Below are 25,206 nucleotides of genomic sequence, written 5' to 3' on the forward strand. Positions count from 1 at the left end.
CCTCTGAGGAAGAAAGAAAGAAAGAAAGAAAGAAAGAAAGAAACTCAGTAGGGGAGGGAATTAAAATATATAAAAAAGTCGGGGGAGGTTCCCCCGTTTTCTCTGTAAGATGAAACAATTATAGCTTGTATACAAGATGGGCTTTCTGCGGGAAGTTAATATGCAATAGCTAGGGTGTGCATTTACACTGCATAACCTATTCTACACTGACACCACCATTCCACACCAAGTTATTTGTACTAACTACGCTGGGCCTTTTCCCTGTCTACAAAAGCCCTTGAATTTGACCCCGTCTCAGTTCCTGTACACATTAAAAAGGCATTGACAGCTCTTTTCAGGGCCTCCTTGACCTCTCTGTTCCTCAGGCTGTAGATGAGGGGGTTAACCATGGGAGTCAGAATCGTATAGAAGATGGAGAACACTTTGTTAAGGACCTTCAGTGCGTCGGTATCTGGGAGCATGTAGACAATCATCAGCGTCCCATAGAAAAGTGTCACCACGATGAGGTGGGAGGAGCAGGTGGAAAAGGCCTTTTGCCTCCTGGTGGTGGAAGGGACACTCAGGATGGTGGCAATGATGCAAACATAGGATGCCACGGTCAATAGAAATGGGGGCAGGGTGAATATTGAAGCCAGAATGAAAGCCAAAAGATCCATCAGCCTGGTGTCACCGCAGGACAGTTTTTTTACTGGAGCAAAATCACAAAAAAAATGGTCAACTTCATTGGGGCCGCAAAAAGATAACTGTGACATCAAGGATGTCATTATATTACTAGCCAGAAGCCCATTTATCCAAGACCCAGCTGCTAGCTGGAGGCAGAACCTGCCATTCATGAGGGCTGTATAATGCAGCGGTTTGCATATCGCTAAATACCGATCGTAAGACATCGCAGACAAGAGGCAACACTCAACACCTGCCAAAAAACTAAAGAAATAATATTGCATGATACAGGTTCTTACTGAGATGGTTCTGTCCCCAGTCAGGAGACTGGCCAGCATCCTAGGCAGGATGCTGGAGCTGTAACAGGTTTCCAAGCAGGATAAGTTCCCCAGGAAGAAGTACATGGGGGTATGAAGGTGCTGATCAGTCACAACTAGCACAACAATGAGGATGTTCCCAGCCACAGTCATAATGTAGATCGCTAGAAACAGCAGGAAGAGAAGAAGCTGTAGTTCTGGAAGATTTCCAAATCCCAGGAGGATGAATTCTGAGATGGACGTTTGATTTCTGCCTTCTGTGTTAGCCATCAGGTGTGTCTATGGGAAAGGAAACACATTATAGGCTGTCATTATGGTAAGAGTGTCATATGGACCAGCAAAGCAGGAATGGAAGGTGGATGAGGCATTTCTAGAACAAATAACACAACTGTTCAAAACACAAGACCTGATACTAATAGGAGACTTTAACTATCCAGACATCAGTTAGAAAAGTAATATGGCAAAACACAACATTTTCAATAATGTCTTGGAATGTGTTGGGGACAAATTTTTGTTTCAAAAAGTAAATGATGTACCCAGGGGGGAAACCATTTTAGATTTGATTCTCACCAACAGGGAGGAATTGGTTGTGAATCGGAAGGAGGAAGGCAATTTGGGTGAAAGTTATAGTGAAAAGCTAGATTTCCTAATTCTAAGGAAAGGAAGGAGAGGGAGCCGCAGAATAAAGATGATGGATATCCAAAAACCAGACTTTAACGAACTCAGAGGACTGGTAGGTGAGCTCCCACGGGAAGAAAATCTAAGGGCTAAAGTAGTTCAGGAGAGTTGGCAGTTTCGGAAGGAGACAATATTAAAGGCACAACTGCCAGTGATTGTGATCGAAGGAAAAACAGGAAGAAGAGCAACAGGCCAATATGTCTCCATCGGGAGCTCTTTAATTACCTGAAAATCAGAAAGGAAGCCTACAAAAAGTAGACACGGACAAATTACTAAGGAGGAATATAAAAAACAGCACAAGCACATAGGGACAAAATCAGAACATCTAAGGCAGAAAATGAGTTACACCTGGCGAAGGACATAAAGGCAATAAGAAGAGAGTTTTTTTAAAATACACTAAGAGTAAGACAAAGGAAAATGTAGGTCTTCTACTTGGTGGGGAAGGTGCAGGTGTCTAATGCCTATTTTGCTTCATTCTTCTCTAAAAAGGTTAATGGTGACCAGATACTCAACACAATTAGTATTAACAACAAAGTGGAAGGAACACTAACCAAAATTGACAAAGAACAGTTAAAGCATAAGAAAATGAGGTGGGATTTTCAAAAGTGCCTTGGGGGTTAGATGCCCCAAAACTTATGAAAGTCCTTTGAAAGTCCCAGCCACCTTTCAGTTTTCAGTACTTTTGTAAATCTCACTCTTAATTTTTTCCCCCATTTAATGTATATCATATCAGGCACTTTTTGTATCTACCTGAATATGAGATCCTCAGTTAATAGAACTCACTGTAGAACTCACTGGTGCAGAAAAGCAAGGATTGAGGGAAAAGGCTTAGAGAATTATTTTGAATAATAAGAATGGCCACAGCTCCAGTAGCATGGACCAAAATGTAAAAGGGGAATAAATGCTGATATTTGAGCTTATAACCAGATATCGGCAACCAGGAGTTATGAAGACACTTCCATTACTGGGTTATTAATCCCTAGTTGTCCATTTCAGGGATTTTATACTTTTTCTGTCCATCACAGAATTCATGCACTGAGGATGTAAAGGGTTGAACAGCCAAATGGCAACATCTGAAAGCTTCTCCAAGCTCAATTTCTCTAACACCCTTCTAGCGTTATAGATTGTGAACAAAGGGCATTGACGACCTTGTGTTTGCTAATCCGTAGAATCATCAATGACATCCTCATATTCCCAGGCTAGCCAAAGTGCTTAGTTACACTGACCATTTTCACAAAAGTCTTTTTTATGCTTTTTAGATATATCCGTCTTATTAGCCAACATGTGAGACAAACAAGTGATACCTCAATGTCTCATTTCCAGAATCATGGAATATACATTATTGACATGTGCCCTAAAACTCCCAGAAGCACAGACAATGAGGCTTACCCAAAACTCTGGTACATTTCTAGCTTGGAATGATGGTCTCTGATTTCTCTGGGACTCGGTTCGACCCTCTCAGTCACCTCTCAAATTTAATGACTCACTAAAGAGAAATGCTGGAGCCACAATTTATCCTGGAATGTGTTCTTTCCCTGCTAGTCTGAAAAGTAAACACTTCATTCACCAGGGAAGATGGGATGTCCCCTGTCACCGTTGAAGAAGATTTGGAATGACTGAACTGGCAAAGTTCCTGGGTTTTCTGTGTAGATGGCACAAATAATGATCCCAAAGCAATCAGCCTTTCCCTCTCCAAGGACGTCTCTCCTCTGATACCTGATCAATGGGGTAATTGCTCTGTATGATGCATGTAAAGTCTGGCTCATCTTAGTACAACCCAGGAGAGGCTTCTCTGAGGTGACATGCATGAAGTCAGAGATGTAGGCAGGGCAGTAAAAATAGAGAAGCTGTCAAGTGAGCTGAGTGCAGGAGTCAAAGGGAAAACAGAGACTCGGGGCCAGTCTATACTACAAAGTGAGGTCATCTTAACTACACGGGCTGTGCGATGTAAATAAGACAACTTAAGCCCTGCTGTAGACATTGCTGGATTCATGAAAGAACTTCTATCGCTGTAGTAAATGTCTATGTGAGGCTACTTCAGAGTCACAGCTGTACCACTTTAGCGTTTCTACCATAGACACCCAAAGACAGCCTCACCTGAGACCTAGTGAGAATTCAGGATTTACTGCCGTATCTTTCCCCCTTTCTTAAATGAACTCACATGGAAAATTAATAAAAGACGAGGACACCCTCTCCTGTAAGGATCTGTGGGATGAGAACTTGGTTTTGTGGAGCTAGGGTTAGCTGACAGCACCACATCACCACCAGAGGTTTTATAGCAGTATAGACAAGGAGCAAGGCAGAGATTAAGCAGTGCAGAAAGTACAGTCCAAAGGGTCCAGAGTGACAGCACCCTGAGGCCTTCTGATTGCCCCATGTTCACTATTAAACCCTGTAGGGTGGCCCACAAAGATGTCTGTGTAACCACACAAACTTCCGGCCTGCTGTGACTCCAGACCTGACCTGGCTTTCTGACCTCCGGACACTGACTCTTGCTTATCAATCCCCGCTCTACCAACTACTCCAATCCCTTCCTGCTCACCAGCACCATGTGGCCACCCTTGACTTGTGGATACCAGCCCAGCTGTGACTAGTAGGCCAGACAGCCTGTGCCCTGGTCCCTTACAAGATAGCCTGTGGGCAAACCCTTTTCACAAAGTTGTCATTCCATGTCAGACCTCTCAGGTCTCATCCTCAGAGCAAACTTCCCCAACAGCTTTAAAAGGAGAGCCTGGGAGCTTAAATTCACAACCTCCTTAGAGGCTAAAAACCATGAATGTAATAAAGAAACTAGGTTTATGGCTAATTGCAACAATCTTGTTATCCACAAAACCCTTTTTTTTGTTTTAAGACTACAGAGGAGTTAATTGGCCACTTCTCCTTGAATGCTTTCTTACGATATGTGCTAACTTCTTTTGTTAAACCACCTGTTCCACTGTGTGTTTAACTATGAAACTCTGAGTGTGTTTCCTAGAAGAGCTCTCTGTAGCCCAAAAGCTTATCTGTCTCACCAATAGAAGCTGGTCCGATAAACAATATGACCTCACCTACTTTTGAATTTCTCAGCTAATACAATGTGGAGCCATCTACTGGACATGACACAGTATAGCTATCTGACATTCATAACAACCCCAAATGATATCTAGTGCCCCTTCTACAAAATAGCAGCCACTTCCCATCCCCACCCTCTGCTGCCTCTGGCGCCCATTATACAGTATAGCCACCCCTCTCCCACCCCCACCCGCTGCTGCCCCCTAGTGTCCATTATAAAGTATAGCCGCCCCTTCCCCATTCCCACCCTCTGCTGCCCCTAGTGCCCATTATACAGTATAGCTGCCTCTTCCCTACCCCCACCCTCTGCTGCCCTCTAGTGCCCATTATACAGTATAGCCACCCCTTCCCCACCCCACCCTCTGCTGCCCCACTGCCCACTATACAGCATAGCCACCCCTTCCACACACCCACCCTCTGCTGCCCTCTAGTGCCCATTATACAGTATAGCTGTCCCTTCCCCATCCCCACCTTCTGTTGCCCCTAGTGCCCATTATACAGTATAGTCGTCCCTTCCCAACCCCCACCCTCTGCTGCCCCCTAGTGCCAATTATACAGTATTGCCTCCCCTTCCTCACCTCTACCCTCTGCTGCCCCCTAGTGCCTATTCTACAGTATAGCCTCCCCTTCCTCACCTCTACCCTCTGCTGCCCCCTAGTGCCAATTATACAGTATAGCCAACAGTTCCCTTCCCCAACCTCCCCTCCCCCTTATGCACATGATGCAGTACAGATACCCCTTCACACCCTCTGCTGCCCCTAGTGCCCATGACACTGTATGGCAGCCCCTTCCCTACCCCTACCCTGTGCTGCCCCTAGTGTCCATTATATAGTAGAGCCGCCCATTTTGCACTATACAATATATCTGCTGCCTCCCTCTGTGGCTATTATACTATCAGTCCCATTTTGTGGTCCATCTAATATCCATTTTTTCGTGCACATACTTTTACATTAATTAATTTGGCGAACACAGAAAGAAGATCAATTTGATTTGTGCACCAGATGCTAGTATCTCATTTTATTACTTTGAAAAGAAAATGTGAAATTGAAGTATATATTGAAAACCCATTTCCCTATGATATTTTCCACAGGACAAGCTGCATTTCTCTATTATTTAAACTTTAATTGAGTGTTATCCATACAGGAATCAGACCACGTGCTTCAGATTTTGAAAGATCCCTAAGGGAGTTAGAAGCCCATATTTGAGAAATGACTCAGGAGGGGAAATAAGTGGGAGTGAGACACAAAGGCTTGTGAGGACATGCTTTCACCCACCAAGAGGGGACTTTTCACCCTGTTGATTAAATTGTTGGACAGTCAGAGAACCCCAATTTAAAGGGAGTCGAGGTAAAATTGCAGAGAGTCCAAAAAAGAGCCACTAGAATGATTAAATGAATAGAAAACTTGCCTGATAGTGATAGAGTCAAGGAGGTCAATCTATTTAGCTCAACAAAGAGAAGGTTCAGGGGTGATTTGATCCCAGTCTATAAGCAACTATCTGGCGAAAAATATCTAATAATCGGCTCTTCAATCTAGCAGAAAATCATCTAAAATGATCCAATGGCTGGAAGATGAAGCTAGACAAATTCAGACTGGAAATAAGGTATAATTTTTTTAATAGGGAGAGTAATTAGACATTGGAACAACTTACCAAGGGTCACGGTGAATTCTTCAGCACTGACAATTTTTAAATCAAGATGGGATATTTTTCTAACAGATCTGCTCCAGCAATTATTTGGGAGCAGTTCTCTGGCCTGTCCTGTGTCCTAGGAAGTCAGACTAGATGATCACAATGGACCCTTCTGGCCTTGGAATCTATGAATCTATGAAAATCAAGGTTGGAAAGAACTCTGTACAAAGAGCGAAGCCACATCTGGAGAAGGAAAATGACCATTAAATGTTACCAGCAGTGAATGTTCTGGAATCACTGAAATAATGTTTTCACTTTCCCAAGTGTTTGTGGATCTTTACATTCCTCCCAAGTAGGGCTGCCAAAAAATTTCCATCAGGACTTTTTTTGATGGAAAGTTGGGGGGGGGAGGTTTGACTAAATGTGAATTTTCATAGAAAGGGTCTGATTTCCTTGGAAGAGTTTCATTACTCATCACAAAACTGAAAATAGTTTTGGACAAAAGTTTTTGACCGTGCTTGGCAGAAAACTTTTGCATCATGCAGCTGACACTGTGCTGTAAAATTGGAACAATATGCAGGTAGTGGTCAAATTTTCAGCTTTGCAGAGCTTCAGTTTTCCCACAAACTCAAAATTTTCCATACAACATTTGCATAAGAAAGAAAGAAAGAAAGAAAGAAAGAAAGATTTTTTCACAAGTAAAATATAGGAGAATACATGAGGAATTAAAATATATGAGAAAGAGTGGAGAGGTTCCCCATTTTCTCTCTAAGATGAAACAATTGCAGCGTTTATACAAAATGGGTTTTCCGCGGGAAGTTATTACAAAATAGCTAGGGTGTGAATTTACACTGCATTAGCTATTCTGCACTGATGCCACCATTCCACACCAATACCTATTTGCAATCACCACACTGGGCTTTTTCCCCTTGTACACAAGCCCTTGAATTTGACCTCCTCTCAATTCCCATGAACATTAAAAAGGCATTGATGGCTCTTCTCAGGGCCTCCTTGACCTCTCTGTTCCTCAGGCTGTAGATGAGGGGGTTAACCATGGGAGTCAGAACAGTGTAGAGGATGGAGAACACTTTGTTAAGGACCTTCAGTGTGTTGGTGTCTGGGAGCATGTAGACAATCATCAGCGTCCCATAGAAAGTTGTCACAACAATGAGGTGAGAAGAGCAGGTGGAAAAGGCTTTCTTCCTCCGGTAGTGGAAGGAACTCTCAGGATAGTGGTGATGATGCAAATGTAGGATGTCAGTGTCAATAGAAATGGGGGCAGGGTGAATATTGCAGTCATAAGGAAAGCCACAATGTCCATCAGCGTGGTGTTGCTGCAGGACAGTTTTTTTACTGGGGTGAAATCACAAAAAAAATGGTCAACTTTATTGGGGCCACAGAAAGATAACTGTGACATCAAGGATGTCATTATATTACTAGCCAGAAGCCCATTTATCCAAGACCCAGCTGCTAGCTGGAGGCAGAGCCTGCCATTCATGAGGGCTGCATAATGCAGAGGTTTGCATATCGCTAAATACCGATCATAAGACATCACAGACAAGAGGCAACACTCGACACCTAACAGAAAAGCAAAGAAATAATATTGGATGATGCAAATTCTTACTGACATGGTTCTATCACCAGTCAGGAGACTGGCCAGCATCCTGGGCAGGATGGTGGAGGTGTAGCAGGTCTCCAAGGAGGATAAGTTACCCAGGAAGAAGTACATGGGGGTGTGAAGGTGCTGATCAACTATTGTAACAATGAGGATGTTCCCAGCCATGGTCACAATGTAGATCACTAGAAACAGCAGGAAGAGAAGAAGCTGCAGTTCTAGAAGATTTCCAAATCCCAGGAGGACAAATTCTGAGACTGACGTTCGATTTCCCCATTCTGAGTTCGCCATCGGGTGCATCTATGGAAAAGGAAACAAATTATAGGATTGTCATCATGGTAAAGGAAGGGAAGATGGATGAGGTATTTCTAGAACAAATAATGCAACTATCCAAAACAAAAGACCTGGTACTAATGGAGGATGTTAATGACTGGAAAAGTAATACAGCGAAACACCACATTTCCAATAACATCATGGAATGTGTTGGGGACAACTCTTTCTATCAGAAAGTCAATGAAGTAACCAGAGTTCAGCCATTTTAGATTTGATTCTCACCAACAGGGAGGAATAGCTTTTGACTCAGAAGGAGGAAGGCAATTTGGGTGAAAGTGATCATGAAGTGCTAGATTTCATGATTCTAGGGAAAGGAAGGAGAGAGAGTAGCAGAATAAGGATGATGGATGTCCAAAAGCCAGACTTTAACAAACTCAGAGAACTGGTAGGTAAGGTCCCAGAGGAAGAAAATCTAAGGGATAAAGGAATTTCAGGAGAGGTGGCCATTTCTCAAGCAGAAAATATTAAAGGCATAACTGCCAGCTATTCCGATATGAAGAAAAGATGGAAAGAAGAGCAAGAGCCAATATGGCTCCATCGGGAGCTCTTTTTAATGACCTGAAAATCAAAAAGGAAGCCTACAAAATATGGAAACATGGACAAATTGCTAAGGAGGAGTAGAAAAGAACAGCACAAGCATGTAGAGACAAAATCAGACCAGCTAATGTACAAAATGAGTTACACCTGGAGAAGGACGTAAAAGGCAACAAGAAGAGGGTTTTTTAAAATACACTAGGAGCAAGACAAAGGAAAATGTAGGTCTTCTACTTTGTGGGAAAAGCGGAGGTGTTTAATGTCTATTTTCCTTCAGTCTTCACTAAAAAGTTTAATGGTGACCAGATATTCAAGTCAACTATTATTAACAGCAAAGGAGTAGGAACACAAGCCAAAATCAGTAAAGAAAAGTTAAAGCATCAGAAAATTAGGTGGGATTTTCAAAAGTGCCTTGAGGGTTAGACGCCCCAAACCTTATGAAAGTCCTTTGAAAGTCCCAGCCATCCTTCAGTTTTCAGTACTTTTGTCAATCTTGTCTTAATTTTTTTCCTATTTAGTTTATATCATATCAGGCACATTTTGTATCTACCTGAATGTCAGTTAACGTGTGGAACTCGCTGGAACAGAAAGGCAAAGATGGGGCGAAAGGCTAAGAGAATTATTTTGAATAATAAGAAGAATGGGCACAGACCTAATAGCTCAGATAGAAATGTATAAAGCGAATAAATCCTTCTATGTCATATTATAACCAGACACTGGCAACTAGGAGTTATGAAGATACTTCCATTATGAGTTTATTACTCCCCAGTTGTCTATTACAGGAATTTTATACTTTCTTCTGTCTATCACAGGCTAACCAACTGCTTAATTACATTGATCAGTCTTTTTTATGCTCCTTAATATGCCTGTCTTGTTAGCCCACATGTCAGACACACGGGTTGTTCCTGAGTGTCTCATTTCTGAGGTCCATGATGAGGTGAAATCCTACCACTGTGGAAGTGAATGGGAGTTCTCCTATATATTTCAACAGAGCCAGGATTTTACCCAGTATTTTGGGAAGTGGAGATATACCTATCTCATAGAACTGGTGATTCTTACTTATTTCCACGATTTATGGAATATATATTATTGACATCCACCCTAAAACTCCCAGAAGCATGGACAATGGGGCTTACCTGAATCTCTGGTATATTTCAAGCTTGAAATGATGGTCTCTCATTTCTCCGGGATTTCCACTCTCTCAGTCACTGCTCAAATTTAAGGACTCACTAAAAAGAAATGCAGGTGCTAGAGCCACAATCTGTCCTGGAAAGTGTTCCTTCCCTTCTAGTCCCAAAATGCAGACACCTCTTTGTGTATATATCATTCACCATTGAAGATGGGGTGTCCCCAGACAATGCTGAAAGAGATCTGGAATTCCTGGGTTTTCTGTGCAGACAGCACAAATAATGATCCCAAAGCAATCAGCATTTCCCCTCCAAGGACATCGCTCCTCTGACACCTGATTGACTAGGTAATTGCTCTGCGTGATGCATTGTAAAGTCTGTCTCATCTTTGCGTGACCCATGGGCGGCTTCTCTGGGGTGATGTGCATGAGGTCAGAGATGCAGGCAAGGCAGAAAAAAAGGAGAGAGTAGCCATCAAGTAAGTGGAGTGCAGGCGTCAAAGGGAAAACAGAGACTCCGGGCCGGTGTACACTACCAAGTGATGTCGGCCTCACTACACAGCCTGTACGATGTAAATAAGCTGACCTAAGTCCTGCTGTAGACACTGCTAAGTTGATGAATGAACTCCTTCCATCACTGTAGTAAGTGTCTATGCAATGCTTTTCAGATCTGTAGACGTATACTAAAACAACCCCACCAGAGGCATAGTGAGAATTCAGGATTTGCTGACATCTCTCTGCCCCTTTCTCAAATGAACTCACACTCAACAGCTAATGGTTCCACATCGCCAACAAGATGCCATACAGAGGTGTAGCCAAGGAGCAATGCAAAGATCAGGCACTGAAGAAGTACTACCCAAAGCATCCGGACAGCACCCTTTGATTGGTCCATGCTCACTACTGAACACTGGAGGGTGGCCCTGGAAGATGTCTGGGTAGCTACACAGACTTACGGCCTGCTCTAACTCCAGCCCTAACCTGGCTTTCTGATCTCCTGTCTCTAACCCTGGCCTGATTCTGACCCTCATTCTTGCCTATCAGTCCTGGCCTCAGCGACTTCTCACTCACCACTGCCATATGGCCATCTTTGACCTGTGCATGCCAACCCAGCTGTGAGTAGTGGGACAGACTGCCTTCATCCTGGTCCCTTACAATATCACCCATGGGCAAATGTTTTTCACAAATTTGTCATTCCATGTCTGACCTCTCAGTCCTCATCCTCAGATCAAACCTGCCCAACAGCTTCAAAAGGTGAGCCGGCGAGCCAAAATTCACAACTTTCACAGATGCTAAAAATCATGGATTTAATAAAGAAACAGGATTTATGGCTATTTACAACAATATCTTATCCACTAACTCCTCCCCCTTTATTGTCCTATCACTCCCGAGGCATTAACTAGCCACTTCTCGAATGATCTTTTACAATATATGTTAACTACTTAAATGCAACCTTTCTGCTCATCCTGACCCTGCTCACATATGTATTTATCTGTGACCTTCTAAGGGTATGGCTACACTTGCAGCTGTACAGTGCTAGGAGTTAAACCTGTCTTCATACAGCTGAGTAGGGAAAGCACTGCAGTCGGTCCAAACTGCCAGCTGCCAGCACACTGTCCTGGCCACATTTGCAGCATCTGCAGCAGCACTGGGAGCGGTGCACTATGGACAGCTATCCCAGCATTCAAGTGGCTGCAGCGTGCTTTTCAAAAGGTGGGGTGGAGTGTGACAGGGACAATGGGGGAGAAAGAGAGTGGATTTTTGGAGCCCACACTATGTCAGCTCCCTGCCTTGCAAGTTCCAATCCCCTTCCCCCACCCCTCTCTCACTCACTGAAAGCAAACAGCAGCTTTTTGGTTTTTTTCCTCATGGACCAGATAAGCAGCCGCTCGCCGAAACAGACCCCCCCCACCCACCCACCACGCTGCTTCTCTCCTCAAGCAAACACTAGCTGTGGGCGTTCCAAAAGGAGCCCCCCTGCCTCTGCTCATTCACAGCAAACAGGAGCTGTGTTTGGTTTTTGGATAAGCAGCTCCCGGACCCCGGAGTTCACAACAAAACAAAGAGTGGGACCTTCACTTAAAAGGATTATGGGAAGCTTCCGGAGGTCAGTTACAGTGTACTAAGTTTATTCCCTATTTACACTGGTGCCCCAGCGCAGCAGCAGTAGTGCTATACTCTTTATTCCTCTCCAGGAGGTGGAGTACAAGCAGCGCTGTAGCCACGGAGATACAGCGCTGTATGTGCCTTGCCAGTGTGGACGGGGACTGAGTTACAGCGCTGTTGGTGGCTTTATTGCACTGTAACTCTCAAATGTAGCCAAGGCCTGAGTATCTTTCCTAGAAGAGCTCTCTGTAGCCCAAAGGTTTATCTGTCTCACCAACAGAAGTTGGTCCAATAAAAGATATGACCTCACCTACCTTTATTTTTCTCAAATATTACACTGTGCAGCCATCTACTGGCAATGACATAGTATAACTATATGATATTCAAAACTATCTCTGACATATAGTGCACATTATGCAGTATAGCTGCCCCTTCCCCACCCCCACTCTCTGTTGCCCCTAGTGACCATTATACAGTATAGCTTTTCTCATTTGGTGGACCATCTAGTGGCCATTTATCCATGTGGTACTTTTAGTTTATTTCGTTTGGCCAATACAAGAAAAGAATCAATTTTCCATCTGGACCTCATGCAAGTATCACATTTTATTACTTAGAAAACAAAATGTAAAAAGAACTATATATTGAAAAACCATTTCCCCACAATATTTTCCACAGCACAATTTATATTTTTCTATTTGTTAAAATGTAATTGATTGTGATCAATATAAGAAACAGACCATATAGCTCAGATTTTCAAACATGTCTAAGGGAGCTAGGTACCCAACTCAGAAAGTTGGGTGCCTGACTTCCTTAACCCCCTTTGAAAACTGCAGTGGTGTAAAAGACTATTGAATGGAGCTGAAGGATCCTGGAACATTCTCGGCTAATCTTTACAGTGTCTCGTGTTCTCTAGACTGAGTCTTAAGCAATCTGGAATCCATCACCACAATCTGCTTCATAGCTATTGAGAAATATCTAACAGTCTAGAATATAATCTGATGGGTCTAGAATGCCTCTTCAGGGATGTGGAACATTGCTTGATATGTCGTTGTTGGTTTTTTGCAGTGTCTTTTGCAATCTGTAAAGTATTTTCAGAAATCTGTAAGGAGGCAAAAAAATTATCAGAAGAAACCCAGATATTTCCTTGAGGAAACTGGAATCAGTCTGGAAGATTCAGTAAATTACCCAGAAGAATGAACAATGTGTCAGAGTATTTGGAACATGTCTAAAAGAGGTTCTCATGTAGTTTTGCCCAATAATTTTTTCCTAAAAGCTTCCAAATGGCACCTTTCACTTCCCTGTTCCTCAGCCTGTAGATGATGGGGGTAAGCATCAGAATGAGACCTGTATAGATAGGGAAGAGGAGTTTGTCAATGTCCCTTGAGCCAGTTGATTTCAGTTGTAAATACACAACCGTTCCTGAGCCGTGGAACAGAGTCACCTCAAGGAGGTGTGAGGAGCACGTGGAGAAGGCCTTGTGTCTGCCCTCAGCTGCCAGCATCTTCAGGACGGTGCAGATTCTTTTAACATAAGAGATAAGTATGAGAAGAAAGGGGTTGAGAGTCTGCAAAGAATAAGACACCTGTGAACACAGTTATCTTATTCCAATAGGTGTGTGCAAATGACAATTCTATCAGAGGAGGGACATAAAAGAAGAAATGGTTGTTTTCAGGAAAGCCGCAGAAAGGTAAAGAAAGCACGAATCACGTTGGCAATGCGGGTGATGGAGAAATAAAGGAAGGCAGCTTGCAAGGATGAGGGTATCCCCTTCACATCTCTACACGTCTCCATTCAAGCCTCCATTGACCTTTGTGCAAGGAGTCTGTTCCCAGAAACCTCTGGAACATCTCAGTAGCTCAGGAAGACTGCAGTTGCACAGGAAAAGCCTTGGCCAGAGACAAGCTAACTCTATTCACCCAAATCCAGAGTCATTTTAGGTGCATAGCACTTTATCTTCTTCAGCTGAGACTTTCAAAGCAACCTAAGGGATTTGGATGCCCACTTCCCATTAACATTCATCAGCACTGAGTGTCCAATTCTCTTCAACATCTCTCTAAATTGAAGCCTTAAAACTTACACTCTGGAAAATAGAAGAACGGGTGAGATACAAAAGTTGACTCAGAAGGGAAAATAAGTGGGAGTGAGACAGAAAGGCTTGTGAGTATGTGAGGAGGATTACATCCATCAATAGGGGACACTCCTATTCATTAAATTGTTGGCCATTCAGAGAAGTCCACTTCAAAGGAATTGAGGTAAAATTGGAGAGGGGTCAAAGAAGAGCCACAAGAATAATTAATGGTTTAGAAAACATGCCTGATGATGATAGACTCAAGGAGCACAATCTATTCAGCTCAGCAAAGAGAAGGTTCAATAGTGACTTGATCCCAGTCTGTAAGCACCAACCTGGGGAACAAATATTTAGTAATGGGTAGTTCAATCTAGCAGACAAAGGTCTAACATCTAACGGCTGGAAGATGAAGCTAGACAAAATCAGACTGGAAATAAGGTATTCCCCAACACTTACAATTTTTAAATCAAGATGGAATAGTTTTCTAACCAATCTGCTCTAGGAATTATTTTGAGGGCATGTCTCTGGTCTGTGTTCTCCAGGAGGTCAGACTAGATTATCAAAGTGGACCCTTCTGGCCTTAGAATCTATGAATCTATGAAAATCAAGGTTGGAAAGAACTCTGTACATATGCAGTGAAGGAAACAGACCGTTAAATGTTATCAGCAGTGAGTGTTTCGGTCTCATTGAAATAATATGTTCCCCTTCCCAAGTGTTTGTGGACCTGTATATTCCTCCAAGTAGGGTTGGTCAAAAATTTTCTATCAGAATCTTTTTTGATGGAAACGGGTTTTTGACTAAATGTGAATTTTTCTGAAAAGGGTCTGATTGCCTTGAAAGCATTCCATTTTTCATCACAAAACTGAAAAGAGTTTGGCCAAAGGTTTTTGGTGGTTCTCAGCAGCTGACAGAGTGCTGTAAACTAAGGAGGAAATTTCAGGTTTCCCACAAAACTCAAAATTTTCCATGGAACACTCGCATGAAAATGACAATACAAAAGAAAGAAAAAAAGAAAGAAAGTTAAATTAAAACCTTTTTTCCCACAATTTACCAGTTGTAGAAGGAATTAAAATATATGAGAAACTGTGGGGAGGGTCCCCCATTTTCTCTGCAAGGTGAAACAATTATAGATCACATACAAGATGGGTTTTCAGCGGGAACTTAGTATGAAAGAGCTAGGGTATAGATTTACATTGCAATAGTTATTCTGCACCATTCCACATCAATAGGTATTTGCACTCACTACTCCAGGCTTTCATAGATTCATAGACTCTAGGACTGGAAGGGACCTCGAGAGGTCATCGAGTCCAGTCCCCTGCCCTCATGGCAGGACCAAATACTGTCTAGACCATCCCTGATAGACAGTTATCTAACCTACTCTTAAATATCTCCAGAGATGGAGATTCCACAACCTCCCTAGGCAATTTATTCCAGTGCTAAACTACCCTGACAGTTAGGAACTTTTTCCTAATGTCCAACCTAAATCTCCCTTGCTGCAGTTTAAGCCCATTGTTTCTTGTTTATCACTATCATTGAGGCTAAGGTGAACAAGTTTTCTCCCTCCTCCTGATGACACCCTTTAGATACCTGAAACTGCTATCATGTCCCCTCTCAGTCTTCTCTTTTCAAACTAAATAAACTCCAATTCTTTTCAGCCTTCCTTCATAGGTCGTTCTCAAGACCTTTAATCATTCTTGTTGCTCTTCTCTGGACCCTCTCCAATTTCTCCAATCTTTCTTGAAATGCAGTGCCCAGACTGGACACAATACCTCCAGCTGAGGCCTAACCACGCAGAGTAGAGCGGAAGAATGACTTCTCATGTCTTGTTTACAACACACCTGTTATGCATCCCAGAATCACGGTTGCTTTTTTTGCAACAGTATCACACTGTTGACTCATATTCACTTGCGGCCCACTATGACCCCAGATCTCTTTCTGCCATACTCCTTCCTAGACAGTCTCTTCCCATTCTGTATGTGTGAAACTGATGTTCCTTCCTAAGTGGAGCACTTGCATTTGTCTTTATTGAACTTCATCCGGTTTACCTCAGCACATTTCTCCAATTTGTCCAGATCATTTTGAATTTTGACCCTGTCCTCAAAGCAGTTGCAATCCCTCCCAGTTGGTATCATCCGCAAACTTAATAAGTGTACTTTCTATGCCAACATCTAAGTCGTTGATGAAGATATTGAACAGAGTCCAGTCCCAAAACAGACCCTGCAGAACCCCACTTGTATACTTTCGAGCAGATTGGGAACCATTAATAACTACTCTCTGAGTACAGTTACCCAGCCGTTATGCACCCACCTTATAGTAGCCCCATCTAAATTGATTTGCTTAGTTTTATCGATAAGGATATCATGCGAGACCGTATCAAATGCCTTACTAAAGTCTAGGTATACCACATCCACCGCTTCTCCCTTAGCCACAAGACTCGTTATCCTATCAAAGAAGTTATCAGATTGGTTTGACATGATTTGTTCTTTACAAATCCATGCTGGCTATCCCCATCACCTTACCACCTTCCAAGTGTTTGCAGATGATTTCTTTAATTACTTGCTCCATTATCTTCCTTGGCACAGAAGTTAAACTAAGTGGTCTGTAGTTCCTGGGTTGTTTTTATTTCCTTTATTAGATGGACACTATATTTGCCTTTTCCAGTCTTCTGGAATCTCTCCCGTTCTCCATGACTTTCCAAAGATAATAACTAGAGGCTCAGATACCTCCTCTATTAACTCCTTGAGTATTCTAGGATGCATTCATCGGGCCCTGGTGACTTGCAGGCAATCTAACTTTCTAAGTGATTTTTAACTTGCTCTTGTTTTATTTATCTTCTAAACCTACCTCCTTTTCCCATTGTACACAAGCTCTCAGCTTTGAGCCCTGTCTAAATTCCTGTGAACATTAAAAAAGCATTGCAGGATGTCGGGACAATGGAAATGGGGCAGGTTAATATCGAGCCATAATGAAGTTACAAGGTACATCAGCCTGGTGCTGCTACTGGACAGTTTTTTACTTGGGTGAGATCACAAAAAAAAACGGTCAGTTTTCATTGGGGCCTGTCGGGGAAATGACACATTTGGTTTCCATTTTAAGTTCTGAACCACCGACGGGCATTTCATGTGTTATCCCCATGTTGGCCCTCTGGTCAGGTGTTGCAGGTCACTGTTTGTTAACCCTTTACAGGTGAAAGAGACATTAACCCTTAGCTATCTGTTTATGACAGGGCCACAAAAAGATAACTGTGATGTCAAGGATGTCATTGTTCCACTAACCAGAAACCCATAAATCCAAAACCAAGCTGCTAGCTGGAGGCATAATCTGCCAGTCACGAGGGCTGTATAATGCAGCAGTTTGCAGATCGCTAAATAGCGATCGTAAGACATCACAGACAAGAGGCAACATTCAACACCAGGCAGAAAAGCAAAGAAATAATATTAGATGCAGATTCTGACTGAGATAGTTCTGTCCCCACTAGGAGACTGGCCTATGGCCTGGGCAGAATGGTGGAGGTGTAGCAGGTCTCCAAGCAGGACAAGCTCCCCAGGAAGAAGTACATGGGGGTGTGAAGCTGCTGATCAGCCACAACTAGCGCAACTATGAGGAGGTTCCCAGCCATGGTCACAATGTAGATCATTAGAAACAGAAAGAAGAGAAGAAGGTGCAGATCTGGAAGATTTCCAAATCCCAGGAAGATGAATTCTGAGGTGGACATTTGATTTCCCTATTCGGGTGCATCTGTGGGAAAGGAAATAAATTATAGGGTTGTTATTATAATAAGAGTCTTCTATGGACAATCAGATCAGGAAGGGAAGGGGAATCAGGAATTTTTAGAACAAATAACACAACTCTCCAAAACACAAGACCTGGTACTGATGGGGGACTTTAACTGCCCAGACATCAGTTGGAAAACTAATACAGTAAAAGACAACATTTCCAATAAGGTCAGAGGAAGTTTTGAGGACAAATTTTTATTTCAGAACTCAGTGAAGTGCCCAGAGGCCAAAGCCATTTTAAATTTGATTCTGACCAACAGGGAGGAACTGGTTGTGAATCGGAAGGAGGGAGGCAATTTGGGTGAAAGTAATCATGAAAAGCCAGACTTCGAGATTCCAAGGAAAGTAAGGAGAGGGAGTATCAGAATAAGGCCAGTGGACATCCAAAAACCAGACTTCAGCAAATGCAAAGAACTGGTAGGTGAGTTCCCACGGGAAGAAAATCTAAGGGCTAAAGGAGTTCAAGAGAGCAGGCAGTTTCTCAAGGAGACAATATTAAAGACACAACTGCCAACTATTTGGATACGAAGTAAAGATTGGAAGAATAGCAAGAGCCCAATATGGCTCAATCAGGAGCTCTTTATTAACCTGAGAATAAAATAAAAGCCTCCAGAAAGTGGAAACATGGACAAATTGCTAAGGAAAAGTACAAACAGCATGAGCATGTAAGAACCAAATCAGAACGGCTAAGGCAGAAAATGAGTTGCACCTGGTGAAGGACATAAAAGGCAGTAAGAACAAGTGTTCAAAGTCCATCAGGAGCGAGACAAAAGAAAGTGTAGGTATTCCACTCGGTGTGCAAGGCAGAGGTGTTTAATGCCTATTTTCCTTCAGTCTTCACTAAGAAGCTTAATGGTGACCAGATACTCAACACAATTTAATATTAATGACAAAGGGGAAGGAAACCAAACCAAAATTGGGAAAGAACAATTAAAGTATAATAAAATCAGGTGGGATTTTCAAAAGTGCCTTGGGGATTAGACACCCCAAATCTTATGAAAGTCCTTTGAAAGTCCCAGCCACCTTTTGTTTCTCACTACTTTTGTAAATCCCAGTGCTAATTTTTTTCCTTTTAATTTAAATAATATCAGTCACTTTTTGTATCTACTAAAATGTTATTCTCATTTAATGCGTGGAACTCATCGGTGTGGAAATGCTTTTAGCAGGATTGGGGAAAAAATGTTTACAGAATTATTTTGAATAATAAGAACAATGACCACAAATCTAGTAGCTTGGACAGAATGTATAAGGGGAATAAATCTTTCTATTTCTGGTCATAACCAGACATTGGCAACCAGGAATTATGAAGACACTTTGCTTATCAGTTTATTAATCCCTAATTGTCCGTTACAGGAATTTTATACTTTCTTCTGCTCATCACAGGATCCAGGATAGCAAACTTCATGAACTGAGGATGTAAAGGTTTCAACAGGCAAATGGCAACATCTGAAAGCTTCTCCAAGCTCAAATTCTCTAATGACCTTTTAGCATTCTGGATTACGAAGAGAGGGTGTTAATGACCTTGTGCTTGCTCATCCAGGGAGTTATCAAATGACATCTTCATATTTCCAGGGTAGCCAAGCCCTTAGTTACACTGCCCAGTTTCACACAAGTCTTGTTTATGCTCCTTAGATATGACCGTCTTATTATCCAGCATATGAGACAGACAGATGATAACCGAGTGTCTCATTTCCAGGGCCCATGATAGGTGAAATTCTAGCACTGTTGAAGCGAATAGGAGTTCTCCCACGGACTTCAGAAGGGCCGGGATTTCACCCGGTATTTTCAAAAGTTACACTTCCTTATTTCCATGATTAATAGACTATACATTATTGACATACACCCATAAACTCCCAGAAGCATGGATGATGGGGCTTACCCGAAGCTCTGGTACATTTTAAGCTTGGAATGAGGCTCTCTGATTTCTCTGGGAGTCAGGTTTCATTCTCTCAGTCACATCTCAAATGTAATAACTCACTAAAGAGAAATGCAGGTGCTGGAGCACAATCTGTCCTGGAACATGTGCCTTCCCTGCTAGCGTGAAATGCAGATGCCTCCTTATGCGTATATCATTCACTAGATAAGACCAGGTCTCCCCTGACACCACTATAGGACATTTGGAATGACTGAGCCAAGGGAGTTCTTGGGTTTTCTGTGCCCAGTGACACAAATAATGATGCCGAAGCAATCAGTCTTTCCAAGGACATCTCTCCTCTGATACTTCACCCATGGGGTAATAGCTTTGTGTGATGCATGTAAAATCTGGTTCGTCTTAGCATGACACATGGGGGGTTTCTCTCGGGTGCCATGCATGAGGTCAGAGATGCAGGCAAGGAAGTTAAGAGGAGAGAGTAGCCATCAAGTAAGCTGAGTGCAGGATTCAAGGGAAAACACAGAGTTTTTCCCTTGAATCCTGCACTCAGCTTACTTGATGGCTGTTATCAGCAGGAGAAAAAAACCTTTGTAGTGATAATCAGGCTGGCCCATTTCCAACAGTTGACAAGAAGGTGTGAGTAACAGTATGTGTGTGGGGGGGAATTAGCATGGGGAAATAGGTTTTACTTTGTGTAATGACCCTGCTGATAATAGCCCACTTTAATTGATTACTCTCGTTTTAGTTAGTATGGCACCACCCATTTTTTCATGTCCTCTGTGTATATATATCTTCCTACTGCATTTCCACTGCATGCACCCGATGAAGTGGCTGTAGCCCATGAAAGCTTATGCCCAAATACGTTTGTTAGTCTCTAAGGTGCCACAAGTACTCCATGGCGTTTTTTTTCAAATGTTAAGAAAGTTACTAAAGAGACCTTTTCTAAGGCTGTAACAACCAGATAGAATTAAGAGCATGCCGGGAGGGGTTTTGTTTGTTTGTTTGTTTATTAACAAAAGTCCTCAGGATCCACTGACTATTTCAAGAAAAAAGATTGAGAAGCAAATGTATGTACAACAATACGGCCTCTGATTTCCATCAAGAGCAACTGAAATGTCTCAGGGAAGCACTGCCTGTGACGCTGAAAATAAAACCAATCAGTTTGTGGGAGAGACTTGAGATCAGCACTCACCTGGTCCCTTCTCTCGGCCAAGGATAGGCAGACACTGCTCTTGCCTGGGTCTCATCCTATCCACTGGGTGGGATCTATTTACCCACATGAAGTGCTTTGAGTGAAACTCTGGCCCAGGCACTGCTAGCGCTGTTGCTGGCTGCGGTGGGGGGGGGGGCAGATTTCTACCTCGCCCAGGCTCTCAGCCTTTCAGCCTGAGTGAGGGGGCATTTGAGAAACTCATTACAGATGCCCTCTGTGTGTGAAGGGGTGGGGTGGGCAGAGCAATGCAGACAGCTCACCTGCTCCCAGACTTGGAGCAGCAGCAGGCTGCACATTTCACAGAGCTGAGGGGGAAAGAGGAGCTGCTGCTCCAGCTCCTGTGGGACAGCCACATCCACTTCTTGCTCAGGGAGGAGTAAAGGCCTGCTCTGCCCTGGAAACGGACCACTTCTACCTGCCCCGGGAGCCGGGTTAGAAACTGCAGCCACACGCCGCTCACCTGCTGGCTCCCTGCCAAAACAGCTGATAAGCGGCTGCGCACTACAGTAGATTGACTAGAAACAGCTAATCCAGCGCCCGTCAAAGGTTCATATGGCTCTGCATGCGAGAGCTGATCTGCAGCTGCCACAACTGATAGTCCCGGTGGGTGCAGAGCCTCCACTATTTGTTTCCATGGGTGCTCCAGCTAGGGTGACCAGACAGCAAATGTGAAAAATCCAACCAGAGGTGGAGGGTAATATGAGTCTATATAAGAAAAAGATCTGAAAATCAGGACAGTCCCTATAAAATTGAGACATCTGGTCACCCTAGCTCCAGCCATAGCTGCTGACTTTAACAGGCACCGGTGGGTGCTCATGCCCCTGGTCCCCAGCCCCACCCCAACTCCACCCCTTCCCCAAATCCCCAGCCCCGCCTCCTCCTCCCACACGTGATGGATTTCCTCTTCCTCCCCCTCCCTCCCAGGCTCATCGCAAATCAGTTGTTTCCGCGGCCAGTCTGGGAGGGAGGGGGAGAAGCGGAGTGGCAGCGCACTCAGGGGAGGAGGCAGAGCAGAGATGAGCTGGAGTGGGGAGCAGTTCCTTTGCACCCCCCTCACCAAGGTTACTTCCTTTCCTGCGGCTCTCCCCCTCCAGTTCACCTCTGCTCTGCCTCCTCTCCCGACTGCGCTGCCACTCCACGTCCCCCCTCTCTCCCAGGCTCGCCACGGAAACATCTGATTCACGGTAAGCCTGGGAGGGATGGCGGGAGCCAGGGCTGGCTCCAGGCACCAGTGGAGGAAGCATGTGCCTGGGGCGGCACATGTCAAGGGGCGGCATTCCTCCATTCTTGGGGCAGCAGAGTCCGGGCAACTTTTCTTTTTTTTTCCCCTCCTTGGGGTGGCAAAAATGGTAGGGTCGGCCCTGGGGAAGAACTGGAGCATGGGCAGTGCGCTCAGGGGAGGAGGTGGAGTAGAGGTGAGTTGGGGGGGGCGCAGCAGGGAGCTGCCAGTGGGTGCTTTGCACCCACCAATTTTTCCCTGTGGGTGCTCCAGCCCTGGAGCACCCACGGAGTCGGTGCCTATGGCTCCGACCCTGGAGCACCCACGGAGTCAGCGCCTATGGCTCCGGCCCCGGAGCCCCCACGGAGTCGGCGCCTATGGCACTCGGGACAGGACAGGGGAGCTGCATTACCTCTTTTGCTGGAACTGTCTCTAAATGCTCCTCCAGGCTCTCTGTCCCCAAATGGCAGGTAACTGGGCTCTTAGTCAGATCCCCATCCAGTCAAAAACTGTACACCTGGCAACCCATAAGCGAGGGCCAGGGGGCTGGAAGGGGAGCAGCAGCTGAGGCTGGAGACGGAGTGGAGCTGGGTGCAGAGCGGGGCTCTGTGGCACTCGCTCCCTGCCCCCTGCGGGCTATCCCAGGCGTGCCGCGCCCCCCCCCAATGTTCCACCCCCTGTGACAAAGTTCCTCCTCTACCTTGGTGGGTCCTGCGCTTATTGGCAGATTTGCTCACCTCAGTGATCTCCCTCACAGTCTGGGTCAACTCCTCCTGTGTCTGATCAGGAGTTGGGAGGTTTGGGGGGATCCTGGGCCCGCCCTCTACTCCGGGTTCCAGCCCAGAGACCTCTGGATAGCAGCTGTCTATAGTACCTCCTGTAACAGCTGAATGACAGCTACAACTCCCTGGGCTACTTCCCCATGGCCTCCTCCAAACACCTTCTTTATCCTCACCACAGGATCTTCCCCCTCACCCCACGTATATGTATTTTTTTCTTCACATAAAATAAAAATTGTTCCTTTGTTTTCATGGCAAACAAATTCAGGGTTTGCCTCCAGATTTTTTTCTTAAGTCACAACTGCAACCTTTGTCTAAATGGTGGACTCTGTAAATTGAGCACATGTTAATGTTAACGTTAGATACATATGCATTTCATTCCAGCTGTAGCTTTTATTTTAAGGCAATGAGACCAATACATGTGATCCATATAGTTTATATGGAGTACGAAAGAGGTACTGTTTTGTTTGTATTAACATTAGATGTCATTATGCATTAACAAATAAACGTGTTATATTATTACCTAACCTGGGGCTCAGTTCTGCTTATAGTTATTCTGGTGCAAATCTGAAGAAACCCTTCTGACTTCAGCGGAGTTACTCTATATTTACACCAGTGTTACCAAGAGCAAAATTTAGTCCAGGAGATTTTTTTTCTCCCTTACTACCTGAACATTATAGAGAGAATCTATCTGTAAGCATTGATTCATATTTTGGCTTACTAACATGCTGTTAATAACATGAGCAAAATCCTGTCATCACATTATTCAGACAAGACTCCCATTGACTGCAGGGGGGTTATTGCCTGAGTACAAAGTGAATGACATGGCTGTACTGTATACTTACATTGGCCATGCCAAAACAAAACAGGGTGCTAAATGTTCTCTCAGTCTTAGATTTTGTTACAACAATCTAGGCTGGCTTAGGCTTTTTAAAGAATTATTTCTCTTGCTCTGTAAGGGCATGAACTTGCTCCCACTGAAATTGGCGGTGAAGCTCCCATTGATTTCAGTGGAATAGGGTCAAGCCCTAAACCACTCCAGGAACTCTGTAGTGCTGATGCCTTGTCACGTACATGTTTTTATGTCTGTATCTACAAGGATTCTCTGGATGAGGAAGAAACCTTTTGCCCCTTAAGAAGAACAAGTTTCAAGATGGATCCAAAAGGAACTATTTTTACAATTGGCAAAGTCCATGTATTCCCTGGAATAAATTAGCATGTGGGATTGAACAACCGTGGACCTGATCCTGATTTCATTTAAGTCATGGTGAACCTCCCATTGACTTCACTGGAGCAGGATCAGTTGCCACCTGCATCAAATTGGAAGTAAAAATAAAATCTGATCTTAAATAAATTGTTAGACTATAATAGCTGCCATCCTTTTCCCAGTGATGAGAAAAGGCCAGTGGAGTTATATAAAAAAGAATAAAGCATCTGCAGTGAAAGGGAGGATTATGGATGTTTCTGAAACAAAACACAAAATAGTGAGTGTGGATACGGAATTAGTTCAGTCCACTTTGGAAGGAACTGATTTAATTTGTATCCTGCATCTGTATAGTAGCCTCATTTGCAAATGCTTTGAATGTACGTCATCTAGAGCCTTGTCAGGTTCATTTTGTACACTTGTTCCTCTTTTTATTGCATTGAACTCTGTAGGGGAATAATTGAGTTGATGAAAATGAACCTTTTCTCTACTCTACAATAAATCGTCTTGCTCTCACCATTTCACAACTTCAGTGTTTTGGTTTTACTGCTGCTGGTGAGTGCATGGCTCTAAACAGTCGTCCACTCAGCAGAAGAGTTACAGGTGATTGAGACTACCTGCCTAATATGTATTAGAGCACAGGTAAAGGGTCCAATCCTGCGTGGCACTGACTGCCTCCAACTCCTACTGAAGTCCATTTTAGACTTGAATCTCCCCACAAGATTCCTTGGCTTCACAAGAAGTTGAGGATGCTCAGCACCTTGCAGGATAGGAGCCGAAATCACTGTGAAGGGCTTTGCATCACATTGTATTTTCCTGCAGAATGGATACCACAAGCTCACTTGCATCTTCAGACTGAAGAAAGGTAGAGTGAAAAATCATATGGGCATTTAATTTTATAAAAGGTTTTTGAAATGCTCAAGAGACTGGTGTCTACCTGATTATCACATATGCCCTGGTATAACTCCAGGGAGCCAGTTTCCCCTTTCATTTACATGACTTTATGGCCCTGATTCAGGAAAGCACTT

General features: G+C 43.7%; 2 protein-coding genes across 2 annotated transcripts in view; both read right to left on the reverse strand.

The window, feature by feature from the left end:
- Positions 1–239: 239 nt before the first annotated feature.
- On the reverse strand, positions 240–1,328 carry LOC116816456 (olfactory receptor 10A7-like). Its single transcript, XM_032765701.2, has one exon. The coding sequence runs from the start codon at positions 1,245–1,247 to the stop codon at positions 240–242; it is 1,008 nt and encodes a 335-aa protein (XP_032621592.2). The 5' UTR covers positions 1,248–1,328.
- Positions 1,329–7,079: 5,751 nt separating this feature from the next.
- The window catches only part of LOC116816447 (olfactory receptor 10A7-like), a 126,974-nt gene continuing 108,847 nt past the window's right edge, over positions 7,080–25,206 (reverse strand). Inside the window, 3 exon segments of the mRNA XM_032765692.2 lie at positions 7,080–7,545; positions 7,548–8,250; positions 9,954–10,046. Coding sequence (XP_032621583.2) covers positions 7,232–7,545; positions 7,548–8,250 — 1,017 coding nt within the window. The 5' untranslated portion in view covers positions 9,954–10,046 and the 3' untranslated portion in view covers positions 7,080–7,231.

Source organism: Chelonoidis abingdonii, chromosome 14 (genome assembly GCF_003597395.2).
Source record: "Chelonoidis abingdonii isolate Lonesome George chromosome 14, CheloAbing_2.0, whole genome shotgun sequence".
NCBI classification, from domain to species: domain Eukaryota; kingdom Metazoa; phylum Chordata; order Testudines; family Testudinidae; genus Chelonoidis; species Chelonoidis abingdonii.